Source organism: Gobio gobio (assembly GCF_949357685.1).
Source record: "Gobio gobio genome assembly, chromosome: 19".
NCBI lineage: Eukaryota > Metazoa > Chordata > Actinopteri > Cypriniformes > Gobionidae > Gobio > Gobio gobio.
In genome coordinates this window covers 40601994-40621096 of record NC_137112.1, presented here as the reverse complement: position 1 = coordinate 40621096, position 19103 = coordinate 40601994, and the positions used below count along the sequence as shown (strand labels likewise).

General features: G+C 39.0%; 1 protein-coding gene across 1 annotated transcript in view; it reads right to left on the bottom strand.

Annotated features, from left to right (window-relative positions):
- Positions 1–19103, bottom strand: part of thsd7bb (thrombospondin, type I, domain containing 7Bb) — a 127553-nt gene that overhangs the window by 41173 nt on the left and 67277 nt on the right. The window contains exons 5-9 of the mRNA XM_079844379.1: positions 14004–14844; positions 8334–8582; positions 7812–7972; positions 7020–7175; positions 6402–6602 (exon numbers count right to left, since the gene is read on the bottom strand). Coding sequence (XP_079700505.1) covers positions 6402–6602; positions 7020–7175; positions 7812–7972; positions 8334–8582; positions 14004–14844 — 1608 coding nt within the window. The remainder of the gene's footprint in view (positions 1–6401; positions 6603–7019; positions 7176–7811; positions 7973–8333; positions 8583–14003; positions 14845–19103) is intronic.

Here is a 19103-nt window from a genome sequence, read left to right as displayed (position 1 = left end):
TTGAAATATAAAATAGTTATTTAAAATTTTTTTTTTTAAATGTTTTGCTGTATTTTGGATCAAATAAATGCAGCCTTGGTGAGCAGAAGAGACTTCTTTAAAAACATTTTAAAAATCTTACCGTTCTCAAACGTTTGACCGGTAGTGTGTGTGTGTGTGTAGGTATTTTTTGTGAGATCAAAATTACTGATTTTGTGGTGGTCATTTTCAGAAATGTGCATGTTTTTTGGTTTGTTTTTTCATAATTAGGATGCCACGTTTACCATATCATTATGTCAGATGCACAATAGTCACACAAGGCAATAAAACCAACAAAATGCATGAATCTTGTTTGACAATAGGACAAATAAATACAACTTCAATATACAGATACAAACAATGCTTTAAGTTTAGGTAGGCTACTGTTTGTTTTTCCCCGTTGTTGTTGTTTGATTAATATTAACGACACAGGCAGGAGCGGGTATAATAGGCTCGGCTATATTGTGTTGCTTTCACTTTAAGACCTACAGTAATACGCCTAGATTCGGTTCACTCGCGCGAGCGCTGACAGGCGGCAAACGCGTGCAGAATCCGCGGCCAGTCTAACATCAGTCCGTGTGTCAGTAGCGAATAAATTCGGGGTTTACATGCTTTTTAAACTCTTTTTTTAGTGCTATCGGGCATATCATACTTTTATTTGGTCATTATGCGAGATGGCAGGTAGGAAAGATTTGCCTTTGCTTTCACGATCGCGGAGCTGGAAGAACTGTCAGCTGAAGAATAAAATCCGTTTGATGTGTCCATTGTACAATCGAGCCTCGCGCCAATAACACGAAAGCTGATTGGCTGCAATACAAGTTGTATGTTGGTCTCTCACTAGCGAAAAAACTAACTACAACACTCTCTCTCTCTCTCTCTCTCTCTCTCTCTCTCTCTCTCTCTCTCTCTCTCTCTCTCTCTCTAAAATGCTGCGGGAGCATTTCAATGAGCAAGAGGTAGCATTACATGGACGTAGGAAAATTAAGACCCGTTTAAAATTATTTAAGACCTAAGCTCAATACTTCAGCAAATTTAAGACTTTTTAAGGTATTAAAATTTTGATTTTGAATTTAAAGACATTTAAGACTTTTTAAGATCCCGCGGGTACCCTGCTAGACAGGTGGAGCTGGGGAAGGTGGAGGGTTTCTGCTATAGCAAATGCTGACCAAGTATTTAAAGGTTGAGCATGCAAGCTCATTGGCTACTGATATAGCAGGAACCAATCAGATGTGCCCTATAGAGAATGATCTGATTGCAAGCAGATTGAGTTAAGGGCCTATTAGACTGCACCATTTAGACTTCCTCTTAATTATTTTCTGTATTTATATCAACATATGTTTATCTTTTCTCACTTTCCTTCTTAAATTACATATTCTTTCTCAATAAACAAGCATATTAAATTAGCATCGTATTCTTATACAACACAACAAGCAAATATGCATTTAAATTCATTGCTAAGAAACAAAGTTAGAGCATTGAAATAATTATCATGGTTTGTTCTAAGCACAGGAATCTCTCAGTTTCCTCTTGTCTTGCAACTAACAACCACCATTCTTTAATTAAAGTAGAATAATATGCTAATAAGATTTTTAATAGCATCCTGATTGCTCTATTCTTTCCTCAAAGACCATGATTGGGCAACATTAAGGTACTTTTTTAATTAACAGACAGCTTGGAAATAATTATTTGCTAATGAATGCTGAAGTAAAATATCAATGCTAAACTCCACTCAGTTGAGTTTGGAAAATACTCTGAAGAGTGTCGTAAATGCTTCAAAAATAAAAGTAATAATTAAAACAATTGGCACTTTTTTTAAATCATTAACCTCACTACATGTTGTTAGTTTTCTGCAACAATTGCAAGGGTTATTAATAAACTTAATTCAATAATTTTAGTGTAGTCAATGTTTAAAACAAGGGGGATAAAAGAAGCTTATTGTACTTAAAAACTAAACTCAATACTTCTATAACCTCTACCTCAGTGAGGAAAGATCAGCTACATATAGAATAACAATCTTGCTGAAGATCTTTTTATTTGTGAGAATGGAATGAATAGACACATATACACAAGCACAGAATCAACTAGTAGATGCTGCTCTTCAGGTTGTTTGTGAGATAAAAGAACAAAGATTAAAGGTGAGTAATAAACCTAGACAGACTCTCCTCTGAGAATCAGATATTGAGGCGCAATAGTTCATTTCTTCATTACATATCAGATGCAGGAAGGACAACATTTCTCCAATTGATGTTAGGCCCTAAAAATCATTCTCTCTGAATTGTATTCATTGCCTAAGATATAAATGTACAAAAGGAGCATTTTTTATTTTAAAGAGACTGTCTCATCTGAAGATGCACAGTTCTTAAAATGTATTTTTATGACCTCTGTAATCACCATCTTTCCCGTTGTGTTATAAGGGTTTATTTCATTTTCTTTTCACGGGGGCAGACAAGAGATTTTTTCACCTATTTGCACTGTTGGAAGAAGCAATTTCCCAGTGATTATATACCTAGAGCATTAAAAAGTGCATTATAGTGCATCAGAACTCCAGGTCTGTTGATGGAAAGCAGGATTCAATAGCACGCTACTTCATACACATCAAACATGTGGTCGGGTCACTAAAACTGGAGTGATAACTTTAGCAAATGAACCATTGAACCATGTCTGTTCAGAGCAAAAACTCGGAGCCAAAATGTGTAGCATCATCATACATTAACAAACACACAGAGAGAAGCACTGGGTATTTAACAACAGGCTCTTTGCTAGGGCCAATAAGCAATTACCTAGCAACCATTCAAAATAACATAGTAATGTGCTAAAAACCATAGCATCCACCCCATATATAATCAAAATATATAGAAACATTGTCCAATGATTCTATTTTGGATTATAATTAGCATTTTGTATGAATGAATATATATAAGCAAGTGAACATGTTGTCCCCAAAGTTGTTGTGTTAGAAGCAGGAAAAAACGAATTGTTGCGCCAGGGTGCCCATGCTGACCCCTGTCCACCGCCGAAAACGCAAACAGTGGGCACGTGAGCATCAAAACTGGACCACGGAGCAATGGAAGAAGGTGGCCTGGTCTGATGAATCATGGTTTCTTTTACATCACGTGGATGGTGTCGCTTACCTGGGGAACACATGGTACCAGGGAGGCAGTGTGATGCTTTGGGCAATGTTCTGCTGGGAAACCTTGGGTCCTGCCATCCATGTGGATGTTACTTTGACACGTACCACCTACCTAAACATTGTTGCAGAACATGTACACCCTTAAACGGTATTCCCTGGTGTCTGTGGTCTCTTTCAGCAGGATAATGTGCCCCGCCACAAAGCAAAAATGGTTCAGAAATGGTTTGAGGAGCACAACAACAAGTTTGAGGTGTTGACTTGGCCTCCAAATTCCCCAGATCTCAATCCAATCGAGCATCTGTGGGATGCAAGTCTGATCCATGGAGGCCCCACCTCGCAACTTACAGGACTTAAAGGATCTGCTGCTAACATTTTGGTGCCAGATACCACAGCACACCTTCAGGGGTCCAAGTGGAGTCCATGCATCGACGGGTCAGGGCTGTTTTGGCAGCAAAAGGGGGACCAACACAATATTAGGTCATAATGTTATGCCTGATTAGTGTATAAATAAACCATGTATGTTCTCTTCAGAATATGTAAAAATGTAGTGTAAATGTTATAAACTCATTGAACGGCTAGGATGTAATGTAGTGCTGTAATGAGAAAGTTAGATAAGGTGACTAACTCATATCTCCAGCAAGAATACATTATCACTTTAAGTCAACTGCACTTCAACTTTAATGGCTTTGGCATTTCAGCTTCACTTTGCATTTTGTAGAACATTCTAAGTGCATGCTGGGAACACAACGCTGTCAGGTTTAATGCATATGCGTGTGTGTCAGATGTAAAATTCCAGCTCCACCATGTCCAGTCATGCCTGACGTTTGTCGATCCACAAATGGACGTTTCACATACAGTGATAAACCCCTTAAGAGCGCTCATCGCTGATGGACAACACATGCAAAGGCACTTGACATGCATGAGTGACATTACAATGGAAGACCTTAGAGGACTCCTAAGCCTTTTTGAAACTGCAGTGCAACACTGTGACATGGATCTATCTGTCTGATCTGATCTTAAACTCATCTCAATGAGAAGCACAGAAGTCAGACAAGAAATATGCCACACAGCCGTTGGGAGGAGAGGAGAGATGAGAGGATATTAAAAGATAGCTGATCATTTGCTTAATGCGAGTAAAAATAACTTATCACGGAAGAGTTTGAGGATGGGGATAACAGAAGGTTGAAAGTAATTAGAGGGATGGAGGAGAAGAATGATGGGATTGAGAAAGATTATTAAAGGGATAGTTATGTAAACCTAATCACCTTCATGCTATTTTTTCAAGATGATTTTATGCCATGGAAGGAGATATTTTGCAGAAAGTCTTGGCTGCTGTTTTCCATACACTACCATTCAAAGGTTTGTGGTCGGTTAGATTTTTAAATGTTTTTGGAAAAGTCTCTTATGCTAACCAAGGCTGCATTTATCTGTAATATTGTCAAATACTAAATAGCAATTTAAAATAAGCATTTTCTATTTTAATATATTTTAAGATGATGGAAAAGCTGAATTTTAAGCATCATTCCTCCAGTCTTCAGTGTCACATGATCCTTCAGAAATATATTATTATAGATATAGATATTTTTTCCAACCCCCCCGCAAAAAAAAATCCTACTGACCTCAAACTTTTCAACAATAGTGTATTGAAGGAGGGAGGGAGACGTCAGGCTCCAAAAAAAAAAAAAACCTTGTGTGCTTTCCAGTCTCTGAAGCCATAAAATAGCTATGAGGAGCAGACAATTTATTTTGCTACTTCCTGAAAATCTTCTTATTTGCGTTTGCATTCAATTATGGCATCTTAAGATGTATTGCACTATAAAAAGATACAGAAAAACTATCACAGAACTAAACTTTACAATAGATTATAAAAGGTTTAAAGCCCTAAAAACGTATTATTAAATATATGAATGGTTTGAATTATGGGGTATGAGTCGTATGGACAGCTAATGATACTTTTACGGTACTTTTTTCATTGAATGGAAAAGAGCAAATCAAACATTCTGCAAAATAGAGTGGTGCAGGTATGGAGTCAGAACCCGAATGTCTAATTCGCTGCTGGTTCCTTTGAAATTGTCCTATGGGGTTTTATAATGGGGGTTTTTCTGTGTGATTTATGTGTGAAATAAAGCCTGTGGTAAACATAACTTGACGATACATTGGTGTTTTGTTGTACAACATACACTGCACACTCACACTCCAAGCTACTTTTTAAAAATGTACATTTTCAAAAATGAAAAGAAAATTAGCATTTTCGCTATGGGTGTGTGTAATATAAGTTGAACGTCATATTCAATAATAAATCAATTATAAATACAAGTTATGTTTGCCACAGGCTTTATTTTACACATAAATCAATACCCCCCATTATAAAACCCTGCAAAAATCTTGAAGGAACCAGTGGCGAATCAGTCTTCCAGGTTCTGATGTACCTGCACCACTTTATAACTTCTTACATATTCCACAGAAGAAAGTAAGTCATATTAGACTGGCTAAACCCAGCCTGATCTGCCGGCGATTTGATTTCACCCAGCAACTCAGTCTGGAAACATGTACATTCATTTATCCTGCTTCTGTCACACTTTTGCGGGAACCAATCACAGACTGGCTTATCCACCTGGTGGGCTATTGGCGGGTTTAACACGATGACAGATAGAGAAGCGATGGATCTATCCCGGTTGATCACGCCTCTTGTGGTCTGATTGGTTGAAGGACTATCCAATTGCATACAGAGGCTGAATCCAAAATCGCCCCCTATATCCTTAAATAGAGCACAATTTGAAGGGACAGCCATTTGTAGTGGTGTCCGAAACCATAGTGACCATCACTGAGTGCACTCATTCAATCCCACATTGCACCGCAATAACGAGTGTACAGCCGATGTACACACAACGGCTGCCCGACTTTACGCACTCGTTTTCATTTACTCCTTCAAGTGAACTGTATTAGTGGACTAATGTAGGGAATAGTGAATGAAGGTTTAGGGGGCGATTTCAGATTCAGTCTTTTGAATTATTTCCGTTGATCACGCCTCTTGTGGTCTGATTGGTTGAAGGACGATCCAATTGCCTACAGTCATTTGAATTATGCTCGTTTATCGCGCCTCTTGTGTAGTTGAAAATACATAGCAGACTCCCCAGACCAATGTTCAATCTTAAATTGAGCTTGGTCTGGTGATAGCCAGACAAAAGTCATATGGTTTTGGAACAACATTTTTCAATTTTTAGGCAAACTATTAGGGGAGTTAAGTGCATACCTGAGGTGGAAAAGCACTCCAGAGTCTGTTCTTGGGATCCTGGGCCACATGATCCATTTCGTGGAACACAGGGCCCCTGTGATGTCACTTGCCACTGGAAGCAGGCGGGGTCATCGCAGATCATCACTTCGTTGGCGTGAGGGCAGCTGTCGGACTCCACCCAAGACTCTGTAATTACTGAACGAGTTCTCATTCTGAAACCTGAAAATGAGGTGCATGCAAAACAACACAGAAAAAAAACAGCAGCGATGACTCAAACAGAAACACGCTCAATGCCAACGTTTTAGCAGATACTGTTCCCACATTCTGGCAAACTATGGAGTGCAAAAGCTAAATATCTTGGCCAAATATACGTATATGCGCATTAAGGAAGAGGAGAGAAGAAATAGAAATGGATATAAAGAAAAAACACGTTAAAGCGAGTGTAAAAAAATAAAGGAATACATCTGTCCTGTCACTGTCACCTCAATGAGTGGGCGGCACCACAGCTTAGGGTCAGATATACGCCCACATCCGAGATTCATACACTTTTTACATCACAGAGATGAGAAACCAAGGACAGGGGGTGTGAATTGGATGTGTGCAATCCGGTTTTATGGGATGTTTTTTGTCTCTCACCTCTTCTCCCCTGGGGTTCGAAACAGTTGTCATGGAGACAGGGTCCCCAGGGTGACCAAGGCGTGAGGGGACAATGTTTCTGACAGGGAATGAAGCAAGACTCAGCCAATGGTGGTAAAGGTCCAGTGCACAAGTTCCTGCCAACAGGCCGATTGACTAATAATGAAAAAACAGAGACGGTTTCAGATTTACCATAAACGTCCATTGGAGATTCTTTGCAGATCTTACAGAAGCTTGCACAAAAATAAATGTAATTCAAATCCGTCCTTCTCACTGTGTGGCCACAGATTACCATTTAAATCAAAAAATAGAAACACAGAGGAAACTAAATCTCCCCCTAAGTGTTCTGCCCTGAGTCTCAACAGCCTATGAAGGATTGAATAAAATGAAAGCAATCTAGAATTTTTTTTTCATCCCTCAATGTTTATGCCGTTAATGTTCTCTCAATTCGAGTTAATCACATTTGCTTATTGTACATTTTATCAGCAATCGGATCCCAAATCACAGGTCTTTTAAGGCAAGATCCTTACTGCAATGGCTGATAAATGACTCGCATCGCTCTTCACGTGAAGTGCATTGTGAAGAGCAGTGTCAGCTTGGCTCATGAATATTCATTAGTTAATGGGGGCTGCCACACCCACTCCCTATACTGAACTTCTGAATGATTACCATACTTACATAAAATTATATTTCAAATAATACTGATACTACCACGGTACTAAAAACAAAGTGTTGTTGAAAAAAATTATTCATAAATCATAATTCTATGCTAATAATCCATAGTGTTCTCACTCTGGAATGGTACTGTGCCGTCATGGATCCTGACACAATATGCCTCTCGGGTCCGAATCCCACCTCCGCACAGGACACTGGTATTGCTATGGCGATGGTCCTGCTGACTCAAAAGAGGGGTCACCTGGCATGGATTCCAATTGGTCACCCTCCACTCATATCTGTATTTCCAGCCAATTAAAATACATATAAGACAATTCAAGTCAAATTAGAGTCATATCTGTTCAGTCTTCTGCAATGAAACAGAAGTAGCAAAATATATTTTCTTTCATGTTGTGACGTACATCCACGTGAAACAGATTATTAAAAAAGAAAAAGAAAAAACAAATCCATTAGATGTTGATTAGATGGAGGCACTTCTGAATGTGAGCTTGCAGGGGGGGTTAGTGCAGATGAAACAGATGAGAAATAGATGGGCTGAATTTTTATTTCTTGCAGACTTTTTAGAGCTAATGTATTTAGAGGAAATCAAAACATTTGAAAAGATTTGGATGCATAATTCTGGCAATGCCATCTCTTCACCTTGGGCACAGTGGTAGTGTGTCTTCCAGAATATTACAGTTTGCTTTTTCTTCCAGGGCGGGGCATGGCTCTCCTCCACCAATGGCTGCTCTCTTCAGGCTGCGGCTCCTGCTTCTGAAGCCAGGTGATTGGTCAGATGTCCGACACGTCTTCGAACACGAACTCCACTGTGACCAATCAGACACTTTGCAGTCTCTGGGCATCACACATGAACGAAAGTTTACCGGGCTGTTGTCATGGTCGCAAAGGCTGGAGGTGAGAAGGAAATGTACAGTGTCAAATTTACAGTATATTTTAATAAAATTATATATATATATATATATATATATATATATATATATATATATATATATATATATATATATATATATATATATATATATATATATATATATATATATATATATATATATATATATATATATATATATATATATATATGAGAATAAAGGATCAGGCATAACATTATGACAGGTGAAGTGAACACTGATTATCTCCATGGCACCTGTTAGTGGGTGTGATATATTAGGCAGCAAGTGAACATTTTATCCTCAAAGTTGATGTGTTAGAAGCAGGAAAAATGGTCAAGCGTAAGGATTTGAGTGAGTTTGACAAGGGCCAAATTGTGATGGCTAGACAACTCAGTCAGAGCATCTCCTAAACTACAGCTCTTGTGGGGTGTTCCCGGTCTGCAGTGGTCAGTATCTATCAAAAGAGGTCCAAGGAAGGAACAGTGGTGAACCGGCGACCGGGTCATGGGCGGCTAAGGCTCATTGGTGCATGTGTGGTCTGATCAAACTACTGTAACTCAAATTGCTTAAGAAGTTAATGCTGGTTCTGATAGAAAGGTGTCAGAATACACAGTGCATCGCAGTTTGCTGTGTATGGGGCTGCATAGCTGCAGACCAGCCAGGGTGCCCATGCTGACCCAACAGTGGGCACGTGTGCATCAGAACTGGCCTGGTCTGATTAATCATGGTTTCTTTTACATCACGTGGATGGGGAACACACGGCACCAGGATGCACTATGGGAAGAAGGTAAGCCGGCGGAGGTAGTGTGATGCTTTGGGCAATGTTCTGCTGCGAAACATTGGGTCCTGCCATCCATGTGGATGTTACTTTTTGACACATACCACCGACCTAAGCATTGTTGCAGACCATGTACACCCTTTCATGGAAACGGTATTCCCTGGTGGCTGTGGCTCTTTCAGCAGATAATGCGCTCTGCAACAAAGCAAAAATGGTTCAGGAATGGTTTGAGGAGCACAACAACGAGTTTGAGGTTTTGTCTTGGCCTCCAAATTCCTCAGATCTCAATCCAATCGAGCATCTGTGGGATGTGCTGAACAAACAAGCCCGATCCATGGAGGCCCCACCTCACAACTTCCAGGACTTAAAGGATCTGCTGCTAACATCTTGGTGCCAGATACCACAGCACATCTTCAGGGGTCTAGTGGAGTCCATACCTCGACGGGTCAGGGCTGTTTTGGCAGCAAAAGCAGGACCAACACAAAATTAGGTCATAATGTTATGCCAGATCTCTGTGTGTGTGTGTGTGTGTGTGCGCGTGTATATATATATACATTTGTCATTTCCCTGAAATACGACCCATAGGAGTGTTTACTATCGACAACAGGACACTTTCATTTTAATGCTTTGTTTCCTTTTATTTGCGTCATATTTCGGGTTTTGCGTAGCTCAATTGATAGAGCATTGCAAAATACAACAACATGTAATCATGTGATCATGCAATCGTGGGTTCGATCCCAGGGAACACATGTGCTCATCAAGTGTATATGCACTATAAATCACTGGGTAGGTTTAGAGGTGGGGTGGGTGTAGTTGTTAATAAAAAAAGATTTCGCTAAATGGATATATCATATATGACAAATGGGGATAAAAAGTCCACACATTGCATTTAAATGAACACGCATTCAGACGTAATACGACATTGTCATTATTTTTGCGCCAGCTAGAGGGCGCTTGACTTTAAAACGTAAATAAAGGTCGTAATAAAGTGCTTGAAAAACGACCTATAGAGTCGTTTTTTTTTGGAGGACAGTCTGAAATAATCATATAGTCATAATAATAAATAATACAAATCTACAGATTACAATTAGCCTACAAAAATTACATTGTTTAGTTCGTTTCAAAGGGTTTCATGTTTGTTTATTGCAATATTTCATCTCCCTGTTCTGAAGCTGTTGGCAGGCATTTAGCCTTTGGCTACCATGACAAAAAAGGTAGCAACATAAACAGAACATTTTTCAAGCTGTCTCTCGAACTCTCCAAGGCTTTAGCGTTGCTGCTGATTCTTGCTGAATATATTGGCATACAAAACAAGCTAAAGCAAACTATGAAATCCTGCGAGAGAGAGAGATGGGTTGGTCCGTGGGTGTTCAATTTATTCCGAAGTTTAGTCTGGCTTAATACGAATGCAAAAAAGTTTGCAAGCCGCAAGGGAAATCTTGTAATCTGCAGGCATAATATGATGTTAATTTATTATGCAGTGCCTAAACGAGGGGTTCAAATAAAGACTGGCATTAGCATCTTATTGTCGGTAACAATATTGATGCTTGCAGCATAGCATAGACAACAAAACATTGCTTGCAAGTATTGATTTGCAAAGCATGCTTGTTTGACCGTAGAATTGGCATTGAATAAATATTAGTGGGTTATTGAATTAAGGACCGCAAACAGAGATGCACAAGGAAATACAAAAAATGTGCTAGTAAACTATTTAAAATGTAATAGTCATATAGGGCCACATATTTTTACATAAGATATGTCTTAAACAGCTCATACATGCATTTTAGGCTGAGATTGGGACTCGTTTCAGTAGTTTCACTGGGAGTTTGATACGCAAATGTGAAACACTGTTAAAATTTCACTTGATAATATGAATTAAAATACTGTATATCATCAAACTCAGGTCGAATATTTAAATTGAGATTTATATGCATATTTTTAAACCTTCAGATGCTCATCTTAAGTGTTAGATGTGCTAAAACACCTTGCATTTGTTCAGTCAGACCACCTTTCTTTTCTTTTTTTCCCCCTTGAGCTGTAGACGTTTTGTCAATAGATCCAGATTCAGAACGCTCCCGGATAGATGGTATGAGAACAGCATAGAACTTGAAGATATTTGAAGCAAATCAAAAAGCATAGCTTACTTGTCTCACTAGATTTCTGCTGTTCTATAGCATGTTTGATAACGTGGATATTTTCAGAGCTGTTTCTTCATTTTTCATATTCACTGCATGCAACACACCGCTCTCTCTCTCTCACTCTCTCTCTGGAGCTTATTATTGTAGCAACAAGTACTATTTCCATTAAAATCTAATGAAAAATGTATAAAAACCAGCAGGCTTGGGATCTTCCCTGAGCTGAAAAAAACAATCGCCCACAACAGGAGGTAAAATGTAGATTCTGTTTTTTGACAGTGTAACCAGTAATGCATTCATAAATAAAAGCCTGTTCTCTGATGTAAACAGTATCATGGTACAATGGTAATCCATCTGCACTAGGAGGACAGCAGAGCTTACGACAGCAGACTCTAAAATCCTCACTGTGGAGTGGCATTTAATAAAAAGAGGGTAAATTTATTGCATAACATTGTTGCATAACTGTGTGCTAATAGGCCTGTATCATTTATTTATGGTCAGATCAGTAATGAGTATTCATTGCACCTCAATTTGACCGCAGTCAATTCTGACTACATCTACAATATTCTTTAAAAGCTTTTATTACACAACTCTTTCTTTATTCTGGACACGTATTTTTGTAAATATATATATAATAATTGACCAATTTCCTACATAGTGGTGCTAGTTCCACTTCACAGTCTCTTTTTTCTTACATAAAATAGTTTAAACTGAAATCAATATTTTAGGGCCATTTTAAAGGGGCTATATGCGTTTTTCTGAAATTTAAACTCGCGACTGACACTTGTGGCCAAAAAACAGAACTGCTCTCATTTTCTGCTCGCTCTCGCAGCGGTGGTGACGTCACATCCGCAGACAGCGCGGGAAAAGACGACCCGCCAGAAAATAGGAAAAATAGGAGACAGGCTTATAGGTGCACCCACTGTGAGCGGACAAGGTGTCAGTATGCTCATCAGGAGATGTTTGAGTCATAAATGGTAAAATAAAAAGGCTATTGTTACGTTTATTTTGGGGAAAAAGTTGCATATAGCCCCTTTAAGTAACTGTGGGTTCTGGATTACACTGTCTGGGTTGAGTTTCACCTCACTTTACTTTACTTTCACTTCACACTTTGCTTTACTTTACTACACTTCACTACACTTAATACTTTTCACTTCACTTTACACTTTATACTTTACACTTCACTTCACTTTACACTTCACTTCACTTCACTACACTTTACACTTCACTTTACTTTACTACAATTCACTTTACACTTTAATTCACTTCACACTTCACTACACTTTACACTTCACTTTACTTTACTACAATTCACTTTACACTTTAATTCACTTCACACTTCACTTCACGTTACACTTCACTACACTTTACACTTCACTTTACACTTCGCTTTACTTTACTACACTTCACTTTACACTTTAATTCACTTCACACTTCACTTCACTACACTTTACACTTCACTTTACACTTCGCTTTACTTTACTACACTTCACTTTACACTTTAATTCACTTCACACTTCACTTCACTTTACACTTCACTACACTTTACACTTCACTTTACACTTTACTTCACTTCACACTTTACACTTTGCTTTACTTTACTACACTTCACTACACTTTATACTTTTCACTTCACTTTACACTTAAATTCACTTCACACTTCACTTCTCTTTACACTTCACTACACTTCACACTTTACACTTCAATTCACTCTTCACTTCACACGTCACACTTCACTTCACATTTTACACTTCACTTTACACTTCACTTCACACTTTACTTTACTACACCACTTCACTACACTTTATACTTTTCACTTCACTTTTCACTTTAATTCACTTCACTTTACACTTCACTTCACTTTACACTTTACTTCACTTCACACTTTACACTTCACTTCATACGTCACACTTCACACTTCACTTTACACTTCACTTCACACTTCACACTTCACACTTCACTTTACACTTCACACTTCACACTTCACTTCACACTTCACTTCACTTCACACTTCACTCTCTACACTTTACTTTACACTTCACTTCACTCTCTACACTTTACTTTACACTTCACTTCACTTTATTCACTTCACAAAAAATATATAAAAACAAAAAATATATAAAAATGAATTATATAAAATAAAAAATATATAAAATATAGGATTAACGAAACAACACAAAAATAAATAAAATAAAATATTATAAATTAAAATTAAATGCTACTATAATAAAGTAAAAATAAAACAAAAAATAAAGTTAAATACATAAATAATAAAAATAATAAATAATAAAATTAAACCCAAAACAAAACAAAACAAAACAAAACAAAACAAAACAAAAATGCAATAAACAGATGGGTGCACTGACTGATCAATCTGTGGATTGATGGATGTGATAATGGATGGACAGATTGATTTGCTTGATTGGTAGATGGGTGGGTAAATAGATGGATGGATTTAGAAGATTATTCACTCATTAACTCATTATTTCTTAGAATGGACGCCCACCTTAGCATGGCATTCTTCCCATCACTCCTCGTACAGCGCAGTTGCCTAGTCTGATAGCCAATGGTGATTTCCCAGGAAACTTTGTAGCCACTTTCATCATAATGATTTTGGTGGTGAATGCTCTCGGTGTGGCGTTTGATCGTGTATGAAGCCTTGACTGTTTTCTTCCCATCAAGCCCAAAATTGAAGTCCACCGTTGTCTTTCCAATAGGCGCCGTCCCTTTAAGTCTGCAAGGGCTCCAGGGCCCCACCCACAAACTGTAACTGTATTCCTGTTGGTCAGAGGGACAGAGGGCAGGGTGGGCATTGTCATGGTTACAGGGACGTGTCTGGGTGAGGCTGGGACAGTCAGCTCCTCCATACAGGGGTGTTGCCAGCACATGCCTGGTGCGCTGTTGGAGGGCCGACCCGCAGGTGCGGCTGCAGGTGGACCAGTGGGTGAAGGCGGAGACGACGCAGTCGATTGGGCAGGGTAACAAACACGCCTGCTCTCCTTCTGGAGGTGAAGAAAACGCTTCACACACATGCAGGCTCACCTCGGTGCTGTTAGTACGCTTCACACACACCACATCTCGCTTTTGTACTCCACGCTGAGCGGTCACACATCGATTGGCTGGGAGGAGAGGACTCGGGGTGCAGGGACCCCAAGGAGACAAGTGCCACTCAAACAGATCCTTTTGCCATTCGCACATCTTCACACACACTCTCTGGAGCGGTGGGCGATCAGACGGAAAGCAATTGGACTGATGCGTGCTCCAGCCTTCAGAATGGACACACCACACAGAGCGACTCTGGAGCCCGACAGAACCGCAATCATTGGCCACACATACGCCCCATACACCTACAGGAAATAAGATAGAGACACACACAGGATATGAAGTGAATTTGTCTATTAAAGCCCAAAACCGGCACAGTGTTGAGCCTCTATTCATCTCACTTTAGCACAGAAATACTGTACAGGTACATGTGGATTCTGCAGGCCAAGACGGATAATCATCTTTAATTATTTTAGAACAGCACTGTCAGAACAATGAGCTGGAGAGAAAGAGAAGGAACACTGACAAAATCTGGATCGTACCTGATAAGAATCTCAAAGTAGGGAACAATTGTAACATTTCTTTTACAATTTCTCACAGGCTATTGTAAATCCACTTGCCATCTTTTGGTATAAGTAACAGTACAGTACATTATTTATATACTATATATATATATGCAAAAAATTATAACAATTAAAATAAGTAATACAATAAATATAATATAATGTAATTGTCACATGTCTGTTTGTTTGTTAGATCTTTCAGTTGTTTTGATTCAGTCCCATGTTCCTTTGTCTTAGTTTCCCGCCATTAGTTTGTTCCCATGGTTACCCTCATTAGTTCATTTGTCCCAGCTGTGTCTTGTTAAAGGGTTAGTTCACCCAAAAATGAAAATTCTGTCATTAATTACTTACCCTCATGTCGTTCGACACCCGTAAGACCTCCGTTCGTCTTCGGAACACAAATGAAGATATTTTAGTTGAAATCTGATGGCTCTGAAAGGCCTCCATTGGCACAATGCACGGTTCACTCTCAAGACCCTTAAAAGGTACTAAAGACGCAAAACAAAGTCCATCTCACTACAGTGGTTCTACAATAACTTTATGAATCAGCGAGAATACTTTTTGTTCGCAAAAAAAACCCTAAATAACGACTTATATAGTGATGACGATTTCAAAACACGGCCTCATGAAGCTTCGAAGCGTTATGAATCAGTGAGTCGAATCATGATTCTGATCGCGTGTCAAACCGCCAAACTGCTGAAATTTGGCGATCCAAACTGCTGATTCGGCTCACTGATTCATAACGCTTCGAAGCTTCATGAGGCCGTGTTTTGAAATCGTCATCACTATATAAGTCGTTATTTAGGGTTTTTTTGCGCACAAAAACTATTATCGCCGATTCATAAAGTTATTTTAGAACCACTGTAGTGAGATGGACTTTGTAACGACGTCTTTAGTACCTTTTAAGGGTCTTGAGAGTGAACCGTGCATTGTGCCAATGGAGGCCTTTCAGAGCCATCAGAATACAACTAAAATATCTTCATTTGTGTTCCGAAGACGAACGGAGGTCTGACGGGTGTCGAACGACATGAGGGTAAGTAATTAATGACAGAATTTTCATTTTTGGGTGAACTAACCCTTTAAGCATCTCGTTTCTGTTCTCTACTTATGCTGCGTTCCAGGCAGGTTTTTGAGCCTGTAAGTTACGACTTCAAACCACGAGTCACGACTTTGTAGCGTTCCAGGCAAATTCATGCCAAACAGCCTGAGCGCTAGGAATTGTGGTAGCTAGATGTAAACAAAGCATGGCGGATCATACGGGTCTTATGCTCATTTACAATCATTTCTATCGCCAAAGGCAGTGATGGCAAAATGAGGCTTCCTGAACCACTGAGACCTCGCAGCCCATTGCGTCACCAAAAGGTTCATTACCCGAAGCTTCATTCATCATTGCTCACTAGTGACACCTAGCTACTAGGTTTGCCTGGGTATAAAATAAAATATGTATCTTTCTCTGTCTGACTTTATTTGCACAAAGACAACTGTCAGACACACTGTTAATTAATTATTTATTGATCAACTGTGCAATCTAGCAGATGCCAAAGGTCACCTAATAATAGAGGCAAACTCTATTAGAGAAAAACTATCTAACCTAATGGTAATAATGTAGTAGGCCTATACAGTAGTATAATAGTATAATGTAATAGACCCTTTGCACAGACTGTGATGACGCGTTTTAACGGTCAGCAGCGTTTTTTTTGTATTTTCATTTAAAAAAAAAAAAGATGTACATTTATAACACTAATACTTTGTTTATACTAATACTAATATTTTGTTACTTTTGCATCAAATTACAAAAACAAGTTAGCGCTGCTGCGAGGGTGTTTCTACAGCATCTATGGGAGTGATGGTAAAAATTAACATATTTCTCTCTTTTGACTGGCGTTATCAATTTCACTCTATTTTTTCCCTCTTTTTGAAAGTTGTAAAATCACGATAGTGGCGTTTTTCTTTTGCTATTTGAGCAAATGGGCACACAAAAGAAATATTTCATGTATTCTCTCATTCACAACTACAATAGTTAACCCAACTATGACGACTTCCGCTCTGAGAAACCCGGAAATGTGAAAAGGGTCTATAATATATAGCCCTAACACATATGAACCACAATAAGGACAATTACACAGCTCTCTGACATTCACACTTCTATTAGGCTACTCCTGACACTTCTCTGAAACGCCACAACCACAAGGTGGCGCGAGTTTCGAACCCAAAGCGACACTCAGACCGAACCAATGATGTATTCCACACAAACCTAGGCCTCGTTTGTCATTGGTCACGTGATTTCTCCGTTAACAGCACAAGCCTCGAATCGGGGCTTCATCTGGCACGTCCATTTATTCTCGACAGAAGCTCCGATGCCTCGGTTCAAATGTCACATCACTAGCCAAAGGTGCTTACTCCTTGCTTGGAGGAGAAAAAAACGGCGCATAAGGCAAGAGAAGCTGTTATACCTTTTATTTTACGTTATTTGTATATTCCCACCGCATCCGTAGGGCCTGCCATTGTTGTTTCGCGGGCTATGTGACGTCAGAGCTCGTAACTGGGAGTAGGCTACATTGATCTAGTACGAGTTTCAAGGGTCGGAAGTCACGGGTTTGACTGCCGTTCCAGTGCACTTTCATGGGTAGACGGTTGGAAAAACACGGGTTATGGGTTGCCTGGAACGCAGCATTAAGTTACACCCTCACCTTCAGTCTTTGTCTAGTCACTGTTATGTTTACCAGTTATGTTGAAGTGTAGTTCCTTGCCTTACTGTTTGTTCCTGAGTGCCATTATTAAAGATTACGTTTATATTTGGATCTTCTGAGTCTTCAGCCTGTTCCTGTGCACCCAACCGTTACAGTAATTATTATTATACACAATTATGTACAGTAATTAATTATATTATATTATTATAACCTAACATAAACGTTCAAACGTTTGGAGTCAGTAAGAAATTAGTACTTTTATTCTGTATGGATACATTGAATTGATATAATATAATTGATATATATACACACGCGCACACACACACACACACACACACACACACACACACACACACACACACACACACACACACACACACACACACACACACACACACACACACACACACACACACACACACACACACACACACACACACACACACACACACACACACACACACACACACACACACACACACACACACACACACACACACACACACAGACATTCTGCATTTTTACATTTTCATAAAAACTCATTCTGAATGATTTATAAGCTTTTGTGCCCGTGGGGACCTCAATTTAGGTCCCCACGGTGACACGAGTCCCCATGAGTCTGTCTACAGTCAGGTTGAAGTCCCCACCAGGCTAGAAAAACATGTACACACACACACACACACACACACACACCTGTATATATATAAAATAATATAATTAATGTAATATAATATAATATAATATAATAAATACATTTGAGTTATTATATTCCTGTAACGCACTGTATCTTAAAAAGAACACCCCAAAGTAATATCAATGTTTTAACACACAAAAAATATTGTTTAGTATTTCTATAAGATATTGAGATAGGAATATTGTCTATTTAAAGCAGACAAACATTATAATTAGTGATACACATTTGCTTCTGACCTCACAGCCATTTTAAAAACTTGGATGTAGATCATTAATTTGAACTTTTAGCAGACAACTTTTAGTTATAATTGCTTAAACTCAAAGGCAGCTAAAGTTCTGTTAAACAAAAAAAAAAACTGTTAAAATCGCTTCCATTATCCCCTATTAGAAATAAGGGGGCAGAAAGAATAGAGAAGCGATGGGAACAGAGAGAGGAGAGAAAAAGGCAGAGGGGGACAGATGCTTCAAGCAGACAGTGAAAGTATGACATCATTGCTACCGTTCCTCAGGGGATGTCAAAGGCCATGTTCCCTTCATCAAGCCATCGGTGAGGTCACTAAAGAGACCTACCATCCTCCAAATGCCACGGAGCAGGCCAAAACCATGTGACAGAGACAG